Source organism: Anthonomus grandis, chromosome 10 (assembly GCF_022605725.1).
Source record: "Anthonomus grandis grandis chromosome 10, icAntGran1.3, whole genome shotgun sequence".
Lineage (NCBI taxonomy): Eukaryota > Metazoa > Arthropoda > Insecta > Coleoptera > Curculionidae > Anthonomus > Anthonomus grandis.
Window position 1 is genome coordinate 25,857,084 of NC_065555.1, and position 16,190 is coordinate 25,873,273.

General features: G+C 34.9%; 1 protein-coding gene across 1 annotated transcript in view; it reads left to right on the top strand.

The window, feature by feature from the left end:
* LOC126741664 (voltage-dependent calcium channel type A subunit alpha-1) overlaps nt 1-16,190 on the top strand; it is a 771,245-nt gene that overhangs the window by 229,384 nt on the left and 525,671 nt on the right. The window contains exon 2 of the mRNA XM_050448203.1: nt 13,017-13,244. Coding sequence (XP_050304160.1) covers nt 13,017-13,244 — 228 coding nt within the window. The remainder of the gene's footprint in view (nt 1-13,016; nt 13,245-16,190) is intronic.

The window sequence follows — 16,190 nt, forward strand, 5'->3', positions numbered from 1 at the left end:
AAAATAAATTATTTTCAAGATTAATACAGTATTGTCTGTGTGACAGTTCAATATCTTTTTTGATTTTCGATCGCAGCTCTCTAAATTTAGTTAAATCATATTGTTGATGGAAATGCTTATATTTCCTCCACGAGCTATGTTTATTTCAAATTGATTCAATAATTTCAGAGGTAAACCAGGGTGGATAAGATCGTTTGCGTCTGGCAGTTTGAGGGACACAGTTATCAAGACAGTTATAAATTTTATTATAGAAAAGTTCGACGGCAGAGTTGATATTATCGTATTCTTAATGTTAAGAAAGCTCTGATATAAAATTCTTAGGTCAGCTTTTTTAAAATTATAAAAAATATTTTTAACTTTACCGCTATTTATTTTTTTGTCAAGGTTATATCTAAACTTAATCAACAAGGCTGGATGAATATCTTCTTCTTTAACTAAGAAATCATGGCATCTCTGTACTTCACAAAGATCTGATCGAGATGTAATAACAAGATCCAGAAGCCGTCCCTGAATATTTTCAATAACATTTATTTGTTTCCAATCCAAAAATTCTAACAAATTATTAAGTTGGTTAACTCTAAATGACGGATTAGCTCCTTTCAAATACAAAATGTACTCTGGAATATTAACGTCTCAAGATATTAATTTGCTTACATGAATTACAATTTTTGTAATTCCAAGAAGCGTGTTTGGTGTCTATGTCTAACTTAAATCTATCTTTTACAAAGCTACAGTTACTACACTTGTAATTATCTTCTGAGACATTGCAATTTTTAAATTCGTGTGAGCCTGAGCATAGAGGACAAACAATTTTATTTTTACAGAATTTATTAGAGTGCCCAAAATTATTACATTTGAAACAACGAGTTACAGAAGTTGAATCGTAAATTTGACAACTATCAAGCCCAACAATGTGTTTTTGATCTGTTTTTTAAAAGTGACTGTATCTATCTGTAGCAAAGCCTGAAAAATGTTTTCTTATTTCCTTGTTGACCATACTTTAAGTACACTAAACTCAGATAAGAAAAGATTTTTATGTTGACATTTTAAGTGATATTCTAAAGCTTCTTTGGAGTAGTCTTCTGTCAAACCAACAACTCGTACCATCGGCCTAGTTGATTTAAGTTCACGGATTTCATATTCTTCTGCTAATTTCTCATTAGCTAAATTTATTATTCGATCTGCACTGGTTGGGTCAGCAGTTACAATTAACCCTCCATTGGCAGCATGCTTAACGTTCGCAATTTGTAGCTTCTCATCCGCCGGTTTAATATGATTTAGATATCTGTCTTCATGCGACTATTATCCTGGTCTGCATTCTTAGGTTTTATAATAAGTTTTGTCATCTAGTTCACCACAACATCCGCATAACTAATTTTAGGTAAGGGTGTCTCGGTAGGACTTAAAACAGGAAATTTTTCTTCAATGGTCTGCAATTTCTTTCACAGAAGAAATGCTGTGCTCCGTAGACTCTTTGATGATGCTCCTAATGTCCTCTAAAGGTAGGTTATGACATGAAGGACATCGCCAGATTAAAAATTAAAAAATCATAAAATAATTATTAAGTGAACACATGGTAGTCTTTAAAACGACCCTCATGTAAATTGAGGTAACATTTCTCACACATCTTAGTCGAGTTTTTATGACATAGGGCGCACCTATTCTGTTTTGTGGCTGGAATAATCCAATGATTCAAACCATCGTACCTAATTTGATTATGGTTCCGAGCCTCTAACGGTTTTGATGTTTTAGGGCGTCCTCCAGTTGAATTAGGCCTTCCATATTTTCTTAAATATACCTGCACCACTTCTCTTCGAAACTTTAAAAAATCCACTTTTTCGTCATTTGGTTGAAGTCTGTAATACTGTCAGGCGTTATGCATGCACAAAGCAAAATGCGAAAAGACTCCACCACCATTTCCTGGAACGAACCCCAATTCTGTAATTGTGTATATTTTGATCCATTCGGTCCACTCCATCCATATATTTATTGTATTGCCCGACTATAAAAGGCTGAGGAACCAGGCATTTTTTTTTCTCACTGGAAATCCACCGACTAACTTGACCAACAGGATTCACCGGATCGCAACTACTTATAATTAGAACATGTTAACTTTTAACTTTAACTGTTATTTGAGAATTAGCGTCTGTAGAATAATCAAAGCTGCCTCTTGTACCCTTTTTTTCTTGCATTTTATTGCGCAAAGGACAATTCTCTAATCTATTCCCGTTGATTGTACCTGTATATCCTACTCCGATCTTCTGGAGCGAATTGACTAATTTTAGGGAGGAAAAATATCTGTCGCCATAAATTTTAAATGGGACATTTTTTGGGAGACTCTCCAAAAGGGTCATCACTACAGATCCTCCCAATCCTAGGTCCATGTAGCGCCTATTTGCTTATTTACCTTGATAGGGATTAAATTGTATTAGGTACCCAGATTTTTCACACAAGGACCATATTTTATAGCCGTACCTAATAGGTTTACCTTTTATGTACTGCTTCGCTCCATGCCTTTCGAAATATGGTACCATACTTTCATCAATATACATTTTTTCGTTAAGCGGAGCATAAGCCAAAAATCGGTCATTCAACATGTTGAAAAGTGGTTGCAACTTCGCAAATTTATTGTCTTGTTCTAAATCATTATTATCAGAATAATGCGCAAATTTTTTTAACAATTTAAACCGATTTCTTCGCATTGCGTTTGTTACTAATGGATTGTATGTATCAGTATCCACTTCCCAAAGCATACGCCATCTTGGAACTTGTAAATGTCCGGATAAATATAAAATACCAATAAAACATTTTAGTTCTCCTGCATTAGTACTAAAATTATGATTGCCTTTTTGTCTGGCCTACAAATTAACTATTTCTACTAAATAATCAGATATTTCCATATCAAAAAATGATTCAAAGCACGCAACAGCATCTGGAAATATGTCGACGTTTGTGCCAGGCTCTTTCGGAGAAACAATTTGTGGGAAGGAGTTATTCAATTCCACTTTTTTCTAGCTTCTTTCTAGATTTGTTCCGTTTATATTAGCTTGGGTTACCAAGCGAGCTAAAGGTATATTATCGCTATTGACACTTGCATTACCATCAGATAATTCAGGGATAACTCAAAACGATAACTCGTTTACGATAGAATGGCCTGAGGTTCCTGGTTCCGAATCGATTGCGAAGATTTCCTCAATATTTTTATCCTGATCATTATCTCCAATTTAAACTACTCCATCAATGTTCTTTATTTTAGCACAAGCTTCTGACTGCATTTGACGACCACTAATGTGATTTACATTAGCTGAAAAAACTTCAACATCATCAGAATCCTCTTCAGACTTCCTTCCATTGTTTGGAGGTATGATAAAAACATCTGCAGCCCAAAACTGCTCATCTTCAACTAAATCAATTAGTTCTTGGGTCGTGTAATATCTACAATAAAAATAAAAAAATTATGTCCCCGTTTGTTCTCAGTGTTTCAATATAGGAACAACCTAAAATGATCAAATCATTTAGTAACTTTTAATAATATTCGTATTGGGTATATAAGATATCTTGAATTACATCACTTACAAGAAATTCTTTGCAGTAGAACAATTTAATTATCAAAACTAAAAAAAATTATAATTACTTTTTTAACGCCATATTGTGAACTTTAAAAAAAAAATCAGTAATTAGCACACTAAATGCGGAAAATTTGCAAAAACGCACAACAAACCTTCTCTTATGCTACCCAGAACAACACCTTGACAATAATGACATTTCCAATATCAGAACTCTGGGAAAAAACGGGTTAAATGACCAATTTTTCTACGGTTTTTACATTTAAAACTCTATATCAGAGTGCTTCCTGCTATCACAACACAAACACAACTTTTTCATTTTATTTTTGCCTTCTTTCTGCACTCTAACCTCTCCTTGACTTTTTTGAACCTAGCAGATCCTGACCCTCCCGTCTGAAAAGTTTCAGATCTTGCCTACTGTTTATTTTTTGATTGGATATATAAATGGTTTACATTCTGGGCCAACCCTTGAGTACTGACCAAAGCCGCTTCTTTGTTCAATGCCACATCAACAATGTTCTTCAAACTTCTTGTATAGCTTTCTTCGCAAACTCGGTGAAGACCCCTTCTTAAACCTGACACAAACCTGTCCTTTAAAATTTCATCCAGCAAGGCACCAAACTTGCATGTGCTGGCTTTATTTTTTAAGTGAACCAACCACTGACGCAAAAGTTTGCCCTCATTTTGCCTTAACATAAATAAAATTCAATTATTTCCTTAAAAACAGACAATCTTTTTGAAAATTGTTCAGACAACATAGTACATAGGGCATGAAAATACTTTTGGCAGTTTAGGGCTACAGAGGTCTCTAAGTGTACTGTAGGCATCCTTACCCACTAAGGTTAAAAGTGTAGATACTTTCTTATCTTCAGCAATATAGTTGGCTTTCAAATATTGCTCTAACCTTTCTCTTGATATTAGCCAGTCTTCCTGAACATTGTACTCTACCATAGAGCCCACTGTGGCCCTAAAAACCGCTTGTTGCTTTTGGACAATGCCCCTTGCCTCGCCATCATTGCTTGCAGTTTCACCTTGCCCCCCTGGCATTATGAATTCGGGAAAATCCACCGTAAGCTGCTACCCACTCCCTGCAGTATTTTTGCTTTTCTCTCATCGCCAATGTAATGTAATAACAACACATCTTGCTACTTAAACTTAGTTTTATTTTATTATATCTTATTAATACATAGTTACATGTGAAAGTAATATAATCCAAAAAAGTAATATAATCCTAACCTTAGGCGCAATTCTCACAGAACGGGCGTATGGGGGTGGCGTGGGACTGGCGTGGTAGACGCATATGCCACTTGCATATTCGCTTATGGGGCAATACAGATAGAAATGGCGTGGCACAGGTGTGATAAGTCACGCCACCGCCACGTCACTTCGACGCCACGAGTGGCCTACACTAGTGGTAAATGCCATATACCAAACAGCGGTTTATATTGCTTCTTTTTGTCTATTTTGTAAAATGAGGGATGATTATTTATTTAATACGAGTTCTGTGAAGATGTGCAACAGTATGCAGTTCTATACGACCATAAAAGGTCGGATTACTGCAATAATAGTGCACAAGATCAAGCATGGGAAAAATATCAAATAAATTCAGTGAAAATGGTAAGTATGTACGTGTTTATTAACAAAAGATGTTTAAACTCGTATTTACATTAGAAATTATAGTTTTGTTTCAGTTACCGAGTGTAAAGACTGCTGGAAAAACATACGAGGAAGCTACTCAAAATATAAAGCCAAATTAAAAATAAAATCAGGATAAGGAACAAAACGAGTCAAAGAATATTATTTGGCCCCACATCTCTCCTTTTTGGATCCTTTCTTGAAGTCTTGTAAGAGCAACGTGGATCAAGAGTCTGCCGACGCATCATCGAGCCACCACGCAGCCGAAACGGGATCATAATCTAAAGAGTCTAGAGACAACTCCAATGCTGATGTACTCTCACCTTATAACATTCTATCCAGTAGTTTCTCTCGGTTACCTGTACCATCTTCCAGTACATTTATCGATGATCAACCGATAGCAATGAGAGCACCTAAAACACTACTACAGGAAGAAGATGATTTTAGAAAAAAAAGTTAGCAGCCTCAACCGCTATTAATGAGCTCAACCAGCAAGCTTACCAGTACTTTAAAAAAAAGCAACAATTGCTGGAGATCCAAAACAGCACGAAAACGAATGCCACAATCGATCCTTCTGACCCAGACTTGGCGTTTTTAAGTCCATGAATTCTGTTCAGAAGCGGCGTTTTAAAATTGGAATTTTGAATTTAGTCGAGCAAATACTATCCTCAACCATTCCTGAAGCCTCTACTATCCCAATGAATAGTTCTCAATCTTGGATTGAAGATTCGGTAAATAGAAATCTAGATTCAGTACCGCACAAGAACACGGATGAATTTAATTTGAGTAAATTTATACAATACAATAATTAATATTCAGGTAACATTATCGTTATTTTTGTTGTTTTAGATTAAACAGAAATAGATTCACTTACATATATTTTCTTCAAATTACCTCAGCGTTATTAACAAGCTTTCCTCTGAATTGACAAATTCTCTTCAATTTGTAGGTTTCTTCTCAATATTAACCCTTACTAAACCCTTACTAGTATTTCATAAAAACATTGAACAGACATTCGATAGAAACTTTAAAAACATTCAGGAAACATATTGAGCTCCCGCATAACATTAAACGAACCACCAGTTTTTTCTTTATCTAACCACAAGGGATGTATTCAGTAACTCCTTTGCCTTCGAATGTTAGCTAAATTTTAAAGGTTTAATATACACTATCGGACAAAAGTAGAGAAACTTCTAAAAATTCTTTGATTTACGGAAACCATGTATTTAAATTAAATATTTACTACAAATATTGTAGTTCTCAACAACTGCGTTTTTTTACCGCATTTTACATGCCTCTTATCAGTTGTTTATTTACAATAAAAGAATTCAAATATTTTCGGATGGACATAAGTAGAGAAACCTAAATATCAATCGTCCAAATTTAGTATTTAGTTCGCTTTACGTGAGTTCTGTTGATAGTTTTGCATAGTTTTTTTAATCAACATGCCTCGCGGAAGATATTTGTCTGAAGACCTTCGTAGAAAAATAGTTGATGCACACAAGAGTGGTATACGACAAGTGGACATTAGTAAAACGCTTAATTTGCATAAGTCCGTTGTTAGCAAGACAATTTCTAATTTTAAAACACGAAATTCAACAAAAAGCATTAAAAAAAGTGGCCGCCCAAGAAAAACAACCAAACACATGGAAATGATGATAAAAAGAATTGCCCAGTCTGATCCTCACAAATCAGCAAATAAAATTTTAAGTGAATTACCTGGTGTTAATGTTAGTTCTAAGGCCATACAAAGACGACTGAGGGAAGGAGAATTATTTAGTAGAAGAGCCGCTAAAAAGCCGTTTATTAGCAAGAAGAATCAGAAGGCCCGACTCAACTTTGCACAAAAATATTTGCATTGGACAACCAACGACTGGAAAAAAGTTCTTTTTACTGATGAAAGTAAGTTCAATTTGTTTGGGTCCGATGGAATCTCATGGGTACATCGACCACAAGGCAAAAGATTCGATCCAAGATATACACAGCCTACGGTAAAGCATGGTGGTGGCTCCTGCATGGTATGGGGTTGCTTCTCTGGGTTCGGTACAGGACCATTACACATCATTGAGGGTATCATGGATCGATTTGTGTATTTAGACATCCTACAAAATGTAATGCTACCCTTTGCTGAGGATAATTTACCTTTGACTTGGATATTCCTACAAGATAACGACCCCAAACATAAATCAAAGGTTGTCAAAGATTGGTTTTTATCGGAAAATATTAGGGTTATGGACTTTCCTGCGCAAAGTCCCGATCTTAACCCGATTGAAAACCTCTGGGAGGAACTAGACCGGCGTGTAAGGCAACATCAGATCAGTAATAAAAATGATCTTATAAAAGTTTTACAAGATTCCTGGAATTCTATTGGAGAGGAAACCATTATGAAACTGTTGGAATCCATGCCAAATCGATGCCGCGAGGTGATTGCCAATAAGGGATACTCTACTTACTATTAATTTTTCTAAGATAGAAATAAGAAATAACTTGTACTTTTGGAATAAAATTTAGTTTCTCTACTTTTGTCTCATAAATATTTTGTTTAATTAAATTAAATCTTAGGATTTTCTTCTACAATTTATTTTACTTTATACAAATTAAGTCTTAACAATTATTGTTGATTTTCATTATGTGTAGAACTGCATTAGTTTTGAAGTATTCAAATAAAACGCAAATCTAAAAAGTTTCTCTACTTTTGTCCGATAGTGTATCTTGATCATCTTCGTCATCCGAAAGCATTGTTACTTTACTACACAGTTATGTACGTAACAAATAAATGATAATAATCACATTGAATCCCTTTCTATGTGAATTGTGCGCGCCACGTGCGCTCCTACGCCACCGCCATACGCCCGTTCTGTGTGAACTGCGCCTTAACCTTTTTCATCCCAAATTATAATTTTTTCGAAAAAAAAAATTTTTTTAGTTTAACTATGTAACAGGGACTGTATCTAGATAAAATATAGTGAAAATTAATTTTTTCTTATATTTGGTAAGAAAAAAAAAATATGATTCCATATAGAGTCAATGGGTAGAAATTAAGTAACAATCATTTTTTTGCAATTTATTGTTATCTCAGAAAAGAAACTTGGAAAATTCTTAAAAGTAACAGGCTAAATTCTTTAGTCAAAATAATAAAAAAAACCAAAAAGCACATCCTACATTGTATGAAAGTCTATAAAACAATTTTTGTCTTTGGTCAGACATAAAGCAACTTGACATTTACTACATTGAACTCTACTATAAGCCTTGATACAGTTTCGACATCTCTTTTGGGTTCAATATGTGTGGGCCAGTGATTGATGTTATTAAACCGTAAGTCATTAATTGGATTAAAATTAACCTATCTTTTTTTTTAGGAGGCTCAGGAGTTTGATTTCCAAAAAGTACCGGAGAGTTTGCAGATGTACATGATGCAGGTCTCCCTCTTTTTCTGATTATAGGGTCTTGATATATCAGGGCGTGTGCAATTTCGGATCTAAATACCAGTAACCTCTAAAAGGTTAATATATTCTTTTGATCACAGTGTCTTCTATACAGCAACCAAGCATTCACAATGCTCATATCAACCAATTGAAATATTATTCCTAAATAATATCTCCTATCACCGAATCTAATTCGATATAATGCCACAGGCATGTCATTTAGGTCTACACCCCCCATATTTTTATTGTATTCCTTGATTATCGCTGGCCGTTCAACTTCAACATATTTCTTGTCAGCAACAGACCATCTTTTCACTCGTTCCAGAGGTTCGATTCCCTTTTAATTTGAGGCAACATGCACAGGTTTATTATCATACCATTTGGCGACTATTATATTTTGATTGCTATCCATTTTGTAGTCAAATGAACCTCGGCCTCTTAGTTTTAATTCTTTGTCTGATATAAACTCACAGCCAGGCATACGTGCAACTCTCACAGTTCCTATGGCTAAAAACCCCAATTCCTTTAGAAGGCATAGAAGGTCATATGAAGGAAACCAGTTGTCCATAAAAACCTTAAAATTTTCATTTCTAGGTAGCTCCTTACACAGCCACACTACAATATTACCACTGATGCCCAAAGTACTTTCATTTTTTATAGTACCCTTTCCTACATAAACCTCAAAATCATATACAAATCCACTGCTGCCTGCTCTGGCGAACATTTTTATTCCCCATTTGTGAGGTTTGTTTTTTACGTATTGTTTTAGCGAATTACGACCTTTGAACGGAATCATGATCTCATCCACAGAATTGAATTCTTCAGGTCCTATCTTGGAAAAATTACTTCGCACATCGTCAAGAAAAGGATGGACTTTGAAAAGTTTATCGTAGCCTTTTTGGTCTCTAGTCTTCATTTTGGTATTATCATTGAAGTGTATATTATTTCTCAAATTATCAAAGCGATTTCTAGATATTACATCTCCTAATGGCGGATATTTAGTTTCCTTGGCCCAATACATTCTGTAGCTTGGCATTTTTACTATACCAGTGAGAATTTGCATTCCAAAAAACATTGAAATTTCGGCAGAAGTAGTTTTCAAAGATACACCGTTTTTTTGCAACGAATACATATTGGTTTGTTCTACGATATTTTTTATCATATCGTCAAATATAAATAATTTGAAATAGCTCAAAGGGGCCATAATTTCATCCTCAAAAATACTATGATTTACATCGCATTAGTTATTTTCACTTATGTTCTTCTTTTTCCATATGGGCTTAGACTTTTTTTTTTACACCAATGTTCTTTGTCTGGACAGAGAATAGTACAGCCAATGGTATGTCATCTTCTTCATCGAATAGTTCTTCATGTGTATGCTCATCAGGGTCTGGTTCGGGGTCTTCTAATTCAAAATGACTATGATTTTCTGACGTCTGTGGGGTTAGCTGTTCTTTATCTGGTTCGAGAATTCGTTGCAACCTGCAAACTTCATCAATTTCATTGTCATCAAGGTCATCGTTGTCACTTATTAAGTCCGCGTCTGATTCATCACCTTCCAGTAACAGCAGTAACCTCTTTTCATATTCCTCTGTCAAACCAGTTCTAGACATCTATAAAAATACATAATTACCCTTGAAGCCCACTGACGCCAAATGGAATCATGAGAAAAAAAAATCACTAAGACTTACAAAAAAGTAATTGAATCGTTAATTTATTTGTGACAGATACTGGTATAAATACACTAACTACTTCTATTTTTTTTGTCATAGAATCATTCAAACTTACCTTGGAAAATACACACAAACTTCACAGAAACTCTGCAAAAATTACCGGCATGACCGAACAAATCAAAATAATCGTCTCGTATTGATTTATTGGTTATTTTGCAAGAGTAGCAGCACTTTCGCCATCTATACATAAAGGAAAACAACCAGACAACAGATGAACTGAATCTTCATTACAGATTTCTGTACGTAATGCGCAAAAGTTAAATATGCCATATGGCATCATCGGGCTGGAAAGGGTTAAAACGACGTAACCACGTTGCCAAGTCGCTATCCTAAGCTATATACCCATAGTATCGACTATAGCGTGATAGTCGTATCACACCAAGCACTTCACTATTGGTGAACTTATATTACAATACCAATGCATTGGTCTGCTTTTTTTCAACTCAGTAACGCTTTTACTGCCTGATCAATTGCAAACAAATTATGTTTTACTCATTTCACATCTTCAAACCAACTTGAAATATATTTGAGACTGTAATTTATAGAAATTGATTATTTTATTGACATAGTTAAAATAATAGGGTAACCGTGTCTCCATCTGTGACTTTGCCTTCTCAATTTATTATGTTGCCGGCAAGTTATAATAATTGAGGACCTTACAGGAAAAAGAGGGCAGCTCCAGTTTTATTGCTTTTTCAGAAACTAAAAAAAACTGTTTTAAAGTTTTAAAAAATATACGAGATAAAAAAAGCGTTTTTGGTGCTATAGATAATTATATTACTAATAAGATAATGGGTATTTAATTTTTTTTTTAATTAGGATTTTTTCAAATGTCATCATCAGTACCAGACACTAGAGCTGTTGTAGCTTCTTCGGAAATATTTTCGCTTTTTAAACGTCGATAAAATTCCATTTTATCAGGAGAAACATAGTTATTGGCTAGCTGCATCACATCTTTATATTTCGCATTTTTCACGGGTAAGGGTGTTTTGTATACTGGAGAACTTGGTTGGAGAGTAGGGTAATTTTATCCAATCTTTAAAATGGAAAAATGCGAAAATAAAAATAAGCCTGTAGATATACTAACACTGATCACGTTTGCATTGTCCTTACTGTACTAAAAAAGACGATATGTGGAAGTTTTAAATTGTTTTTCTATATTCTTTTCAATAGCTGTAGTAGATTTATTAAACAGGTGGAAAAACTGTACTATGGTCATGTTTTTGTTTTGGGCGGCGGCATTGTCGGAAAACTTTATCTTTTTTTGGGAAGAACATTGTTGATATAGTAGAATAAAAAACATATAATCTCATTTGGTGATTTTCTGGCTGTAGTCTCATTACATATGAAAAAAATGGGCTTTGTTGGTTTTACTTAAATGAATACAGAAGTAGTCCAAAGCTGTCGCTTATAAAATGCTTCGCTTGATGGAACCTTTGGCAATAGTAGATTTTGTTGATAATCAAAAGTTAATACTTCAACACTCTTATCTTCCCTATTTCTCTTTTTATTTTTTTCTCTTTAAGATCGGCAAAAAAAGTTGAAGCTTTAGTTTTATGATGAGTTTTTTGCATTTGCAGTTCTTCTCTTTCTTTTTGGTCAACAGTAGTGTCTTTTAACTTGTTATGTAGCAAACCACATTTTTTGCATTTTTATTGAAATATCTAAAATAAAAATCGTAGGAAACTCTCGGTTTATACTCAATATTACCGATCCTCTCCGGTTTATTTTTCTCAATGTATAACTCGTACATTTCTTATGTTTAAATCTGGAGACAAATAAAATCAAGCACTTTTCTGCCTGCTGTAATGCTGTAATGAGTCGCGTCGTGGAAAGCTTGTAATGTGGGCATCTATATTTTGAACATAGCTTTCTGAAAGCCTATTTGCCCTGCTTTAATGTATACCACGTTGGCTAATGGAAGCTGATATGTTATCTCTAACACGAAAGGATTTTGAGACATTGTCCACACATATCTTATATATTGATGCAAAAGCGCGTCTGCAAACCCTAATAGTTTGCTTGCCTAGTTTAATGCTATATGCGTGCGCGCAGCTTTGATTTTTGCCTTAGCCAGGTTTGGCACAAGGCCGTTGAACATTCTTAGTCGTAATTAGTTCTCCTAAATATGTATTCTGAATATTTCTTTCTGCTAGATTTTAAAGCATTTAAACTTACATTTACAATCTGGTCCTGTTTTTCTTGCTTCTATTTCTTTTTCTTTCTAATTTATATAGCTTTTTCCCTGAGCAATGTAACTCTTTATGACGTTACGTTTCCAATAGGCTGTATTAACGCTTTTTCTTGTCTTTTCTTAGGTTGTGTTACTTCTTCTTCAGCATCAGTACTCTTTATTGGCAAAGGCTCCTTATTGTGCAAAAAGGAGGCAACTCCAGAGCTGCATCTTTCTTGCACCAAACGAAAATGGGGGCAGCTCCCAAAACTCGTATACCTTTTCTAGTAAGAGTTGAATTTGCCTACTTTTTGCACCAATCGGTGCGGTCTTTTTTGCTTATATTTAAGCATGTATAAGATAAAAATTGGCCAAAATTGGAGCTGTCCCCCTTTTGCTGCAAGGTCCTCAATTAACAAATTCACACGGTGTTATGCTATATAATATAATTTAAGAAAATTTTAAGAATATTTATTATTTTCAGGTTGGCCGCCGCCCACGAGGCGGCAGCACTACAGGCCGCGCAGGGCACATCTGCATATTCAAGCAGAGGGGCGGCGGGTACCAGCTTCTTGGGCGGGGGGCTGCGCAGCTCGTCAGCTGACGCGATGGGCGGCCAGCAGGCCCCAAATGCAGGCGGCTCCTCGTCGCTGTTTCTCTTCTCCGAAGAGAACATCATCAGGAGATACACCAGGTTCATTATCGAGTGGCCATATCCTTTTTTATACAACCTAAATGGGGTTTTTAATACTTTTTAGTACAGAAATTATTTTAACCCATATGCGAGAGACCGTCAAAAATACAAACCGATTTCTAAGACCGCGAGAATGTCATTTCTGATAAACCACATGAACTGAGTAATGTTTTTAAATTAATGTAGTTTCTGTGATAGCAAGAACCTATTTAATTGAAAATATTTATCCACTATTCTCAAAGAGACTTAGATATGTAACAAAGACAAAATTTAACTTAAAGTCAGTCTTATAAATAGAGCGTTTAATTGTTGGATTATGAGCAGGAAAAAACATACCTCATTGAAAGTTGAAAAAGTAGTCCATACTTGCAGTGGAGTTAATATGTCAATGGGTAACTAAAAATGCTTCGGTCATCCTCCACTAAATTTATTTAAAAATTATTAATTGTACATGTTTTGGACATATCCATCATCAGGGTTACAAATTGAGGGTTCTCGTCAATACATATACACCTACTGTGTAGATCCAGTTTTAGTCCCTTTCTCATGCATCTTAATAGGCCATTTTTATTCAGTTAGTTGTTTTAAACTTTTGACCTTGCCGAAGGCACTATAGCTTTAATATGTATTGACGAAAGCCCTCAATTTGTATCCCTGATGATGCACATGTTATGTGTCCGAAACATGTAGGATTAATAATTTTTAAATAAATTTAGTGGAGGATGACCGAAGCATTTTTAGTTACCCATTGATACCTCATTTAGCTAAAATAAAAATATTATCTACAACATCGTGTATCGTTATTGAATAAAATATGAGCTTTAAATCATTGAATATTACTAAAATTCGATACATAGGAAAGAAAGAAAAAGTTATTATAAAAACTTAAATCCTGTTAATTCCAAGCTTAATTTTCTCTATTGTATCCTAATCTCAGTAATATCTTTGTTTAGACTGTGTGTTTTAGATGTAAGCCTTAGGGACCAGGTCGAGTAATTTGCGTGTGAAATTTTTAGGAGATTAGGTAGGAAACTTTCTATTCTTAAATCGACTAAGTTGACAAAATTTAGTCAAAATTATTTACCTGAGTTTCGACGAAACCAACATTGCAATTCACATTTTAATAATTATAATACTAAACATTTAAAATCCAAAATCGACCAACATGATTTCATTATCTCCGCAATCTTCCCACATTATGTGAAGAAGATTTTCGGAAGAAGGCGGATTTTCTTGATACCGAGGAGTTTCAATGTTTGACTACGGATCCTACAATAACATTTTTCCATCAGAATAAAAAGTATCCTACATGGTCTTTATTAACATTGGAATTTTTCGGTGTGGAAAGAAGCTCTTCACTCAATGAACCTTAAAACTCTTCTATTCTACAGGCAATCAAACAAGTGATATCTTGTAGTTGTGGATTCTTCTTGTACAAACTTTTTTCTTCGTTAAATGTTTGAGTTTTGAGAGAGTTTTAATTTGCTAATTTTTAAAAGGTATAAATATACCAGATAATGCAATTTTAATTCCTTTAGAGGTCGAAAACCTTTTTATCAATATAACACCTACTAACTGCATTCAACTAATAAAATTATTAATAGCAAATTCTAGTATACCCAGGTTAATCTCTTTAGAGTCAATTTTCCTATTACAAACGGCAAAACTTTTTCAAATTTTATTGGCCAATTACTGTATGAACAGAAAGCTGGCTTAATCCCTTCCACTATTTAAAGAATTAAGTATAATTAAGCAACTAGCAGTAAATAATGTTTTTTTTCCACCATAAAAAAACTTTTTTTTAATTCATAAATAAGGATACATTCTCCTATTATATTTTACATTAAAAATTTTGTAAAATCTACTAAATTCGGATCATTAACATTTTCAGTTTAACATCTCTTTAACTTGCAAATTTTTTTAAAAATAACCCTGAATTTACAATAGCCTTTAAAATTGTAAACACTTTGAAAAAACGCCTGGTAAAGACAAAGGGTAAAACGGAGCATACATTGAAATCTGGGGTATACTCTTTGACTTGTGGCTGTGAATGTTAATAAGTCTGCGAGAATAATTTGTATTAGAGTAAAAGAAAATCTGAGCCTTTCTAATAAGTATAGGAACACCGATGATAAAGAAACAAAGTCAACGATTGCAAACCCCGGGGAGGGCCAGGGTAGAATAGCCTTCCGGTACGCTCTGCCTGTGGTAAAAGGCGACTAAAAGAGCAACCCCTTTTGTGGTAGATGTTGTCCACTTGCATCGCCCGGTTCAATACCACCACATAGGACTTAGGCAGCCTGAAGTGGTTCCATGGAACTCACGTTTCGCCGCCATGTCGATGTGTCCGGTTTCCAAAGAGAAATGGAGAAGAAAAATAAATGCATGATGGCGCCCTCACGACCAAAACTTTCCGGAGGTAAACTCGCCTCCCATTCGGATCTCCGGGTGGAGGCTGGTCGGGGGGGTCCATCAGGCGGATCAAAAAGCCTAAAAATCAATTTCTGCAACATCAGAGGCCTAAACACTAATATTAATGCAGTACACCAACACCTGCAATCAAATAAACCTCACATTCTGGCATTAGCAGAAACAAAGGTGAAACCTTCAACAACAAATGTTCACCTCATTTATCCTGGATACGATCTACACTCCCGATTTCGACTAAGCTTTGGATTGGTAGTATTTGTCAAGAACGATTTGAGTTGCCAGCGGGAGGAAACGCTTGAACCTGCGGACTTCGACGTCATGTGGTTCAAAATAATAGCCAGTGGTGCCACGAAATTTATCTGCTGTATCTACAGACCTCCAAGCGATACCCAATATAGACGGCTCTTTTTGAACCTCGTTGATTGCATTAACCATCTGAATATTGACTACCCAAGCGCAGAAATCATCGTCATGGGTGATTTTAACGTTCAAAATATCAACTGGCTGCGCTTCTGCAACAAGAACAACGATGAA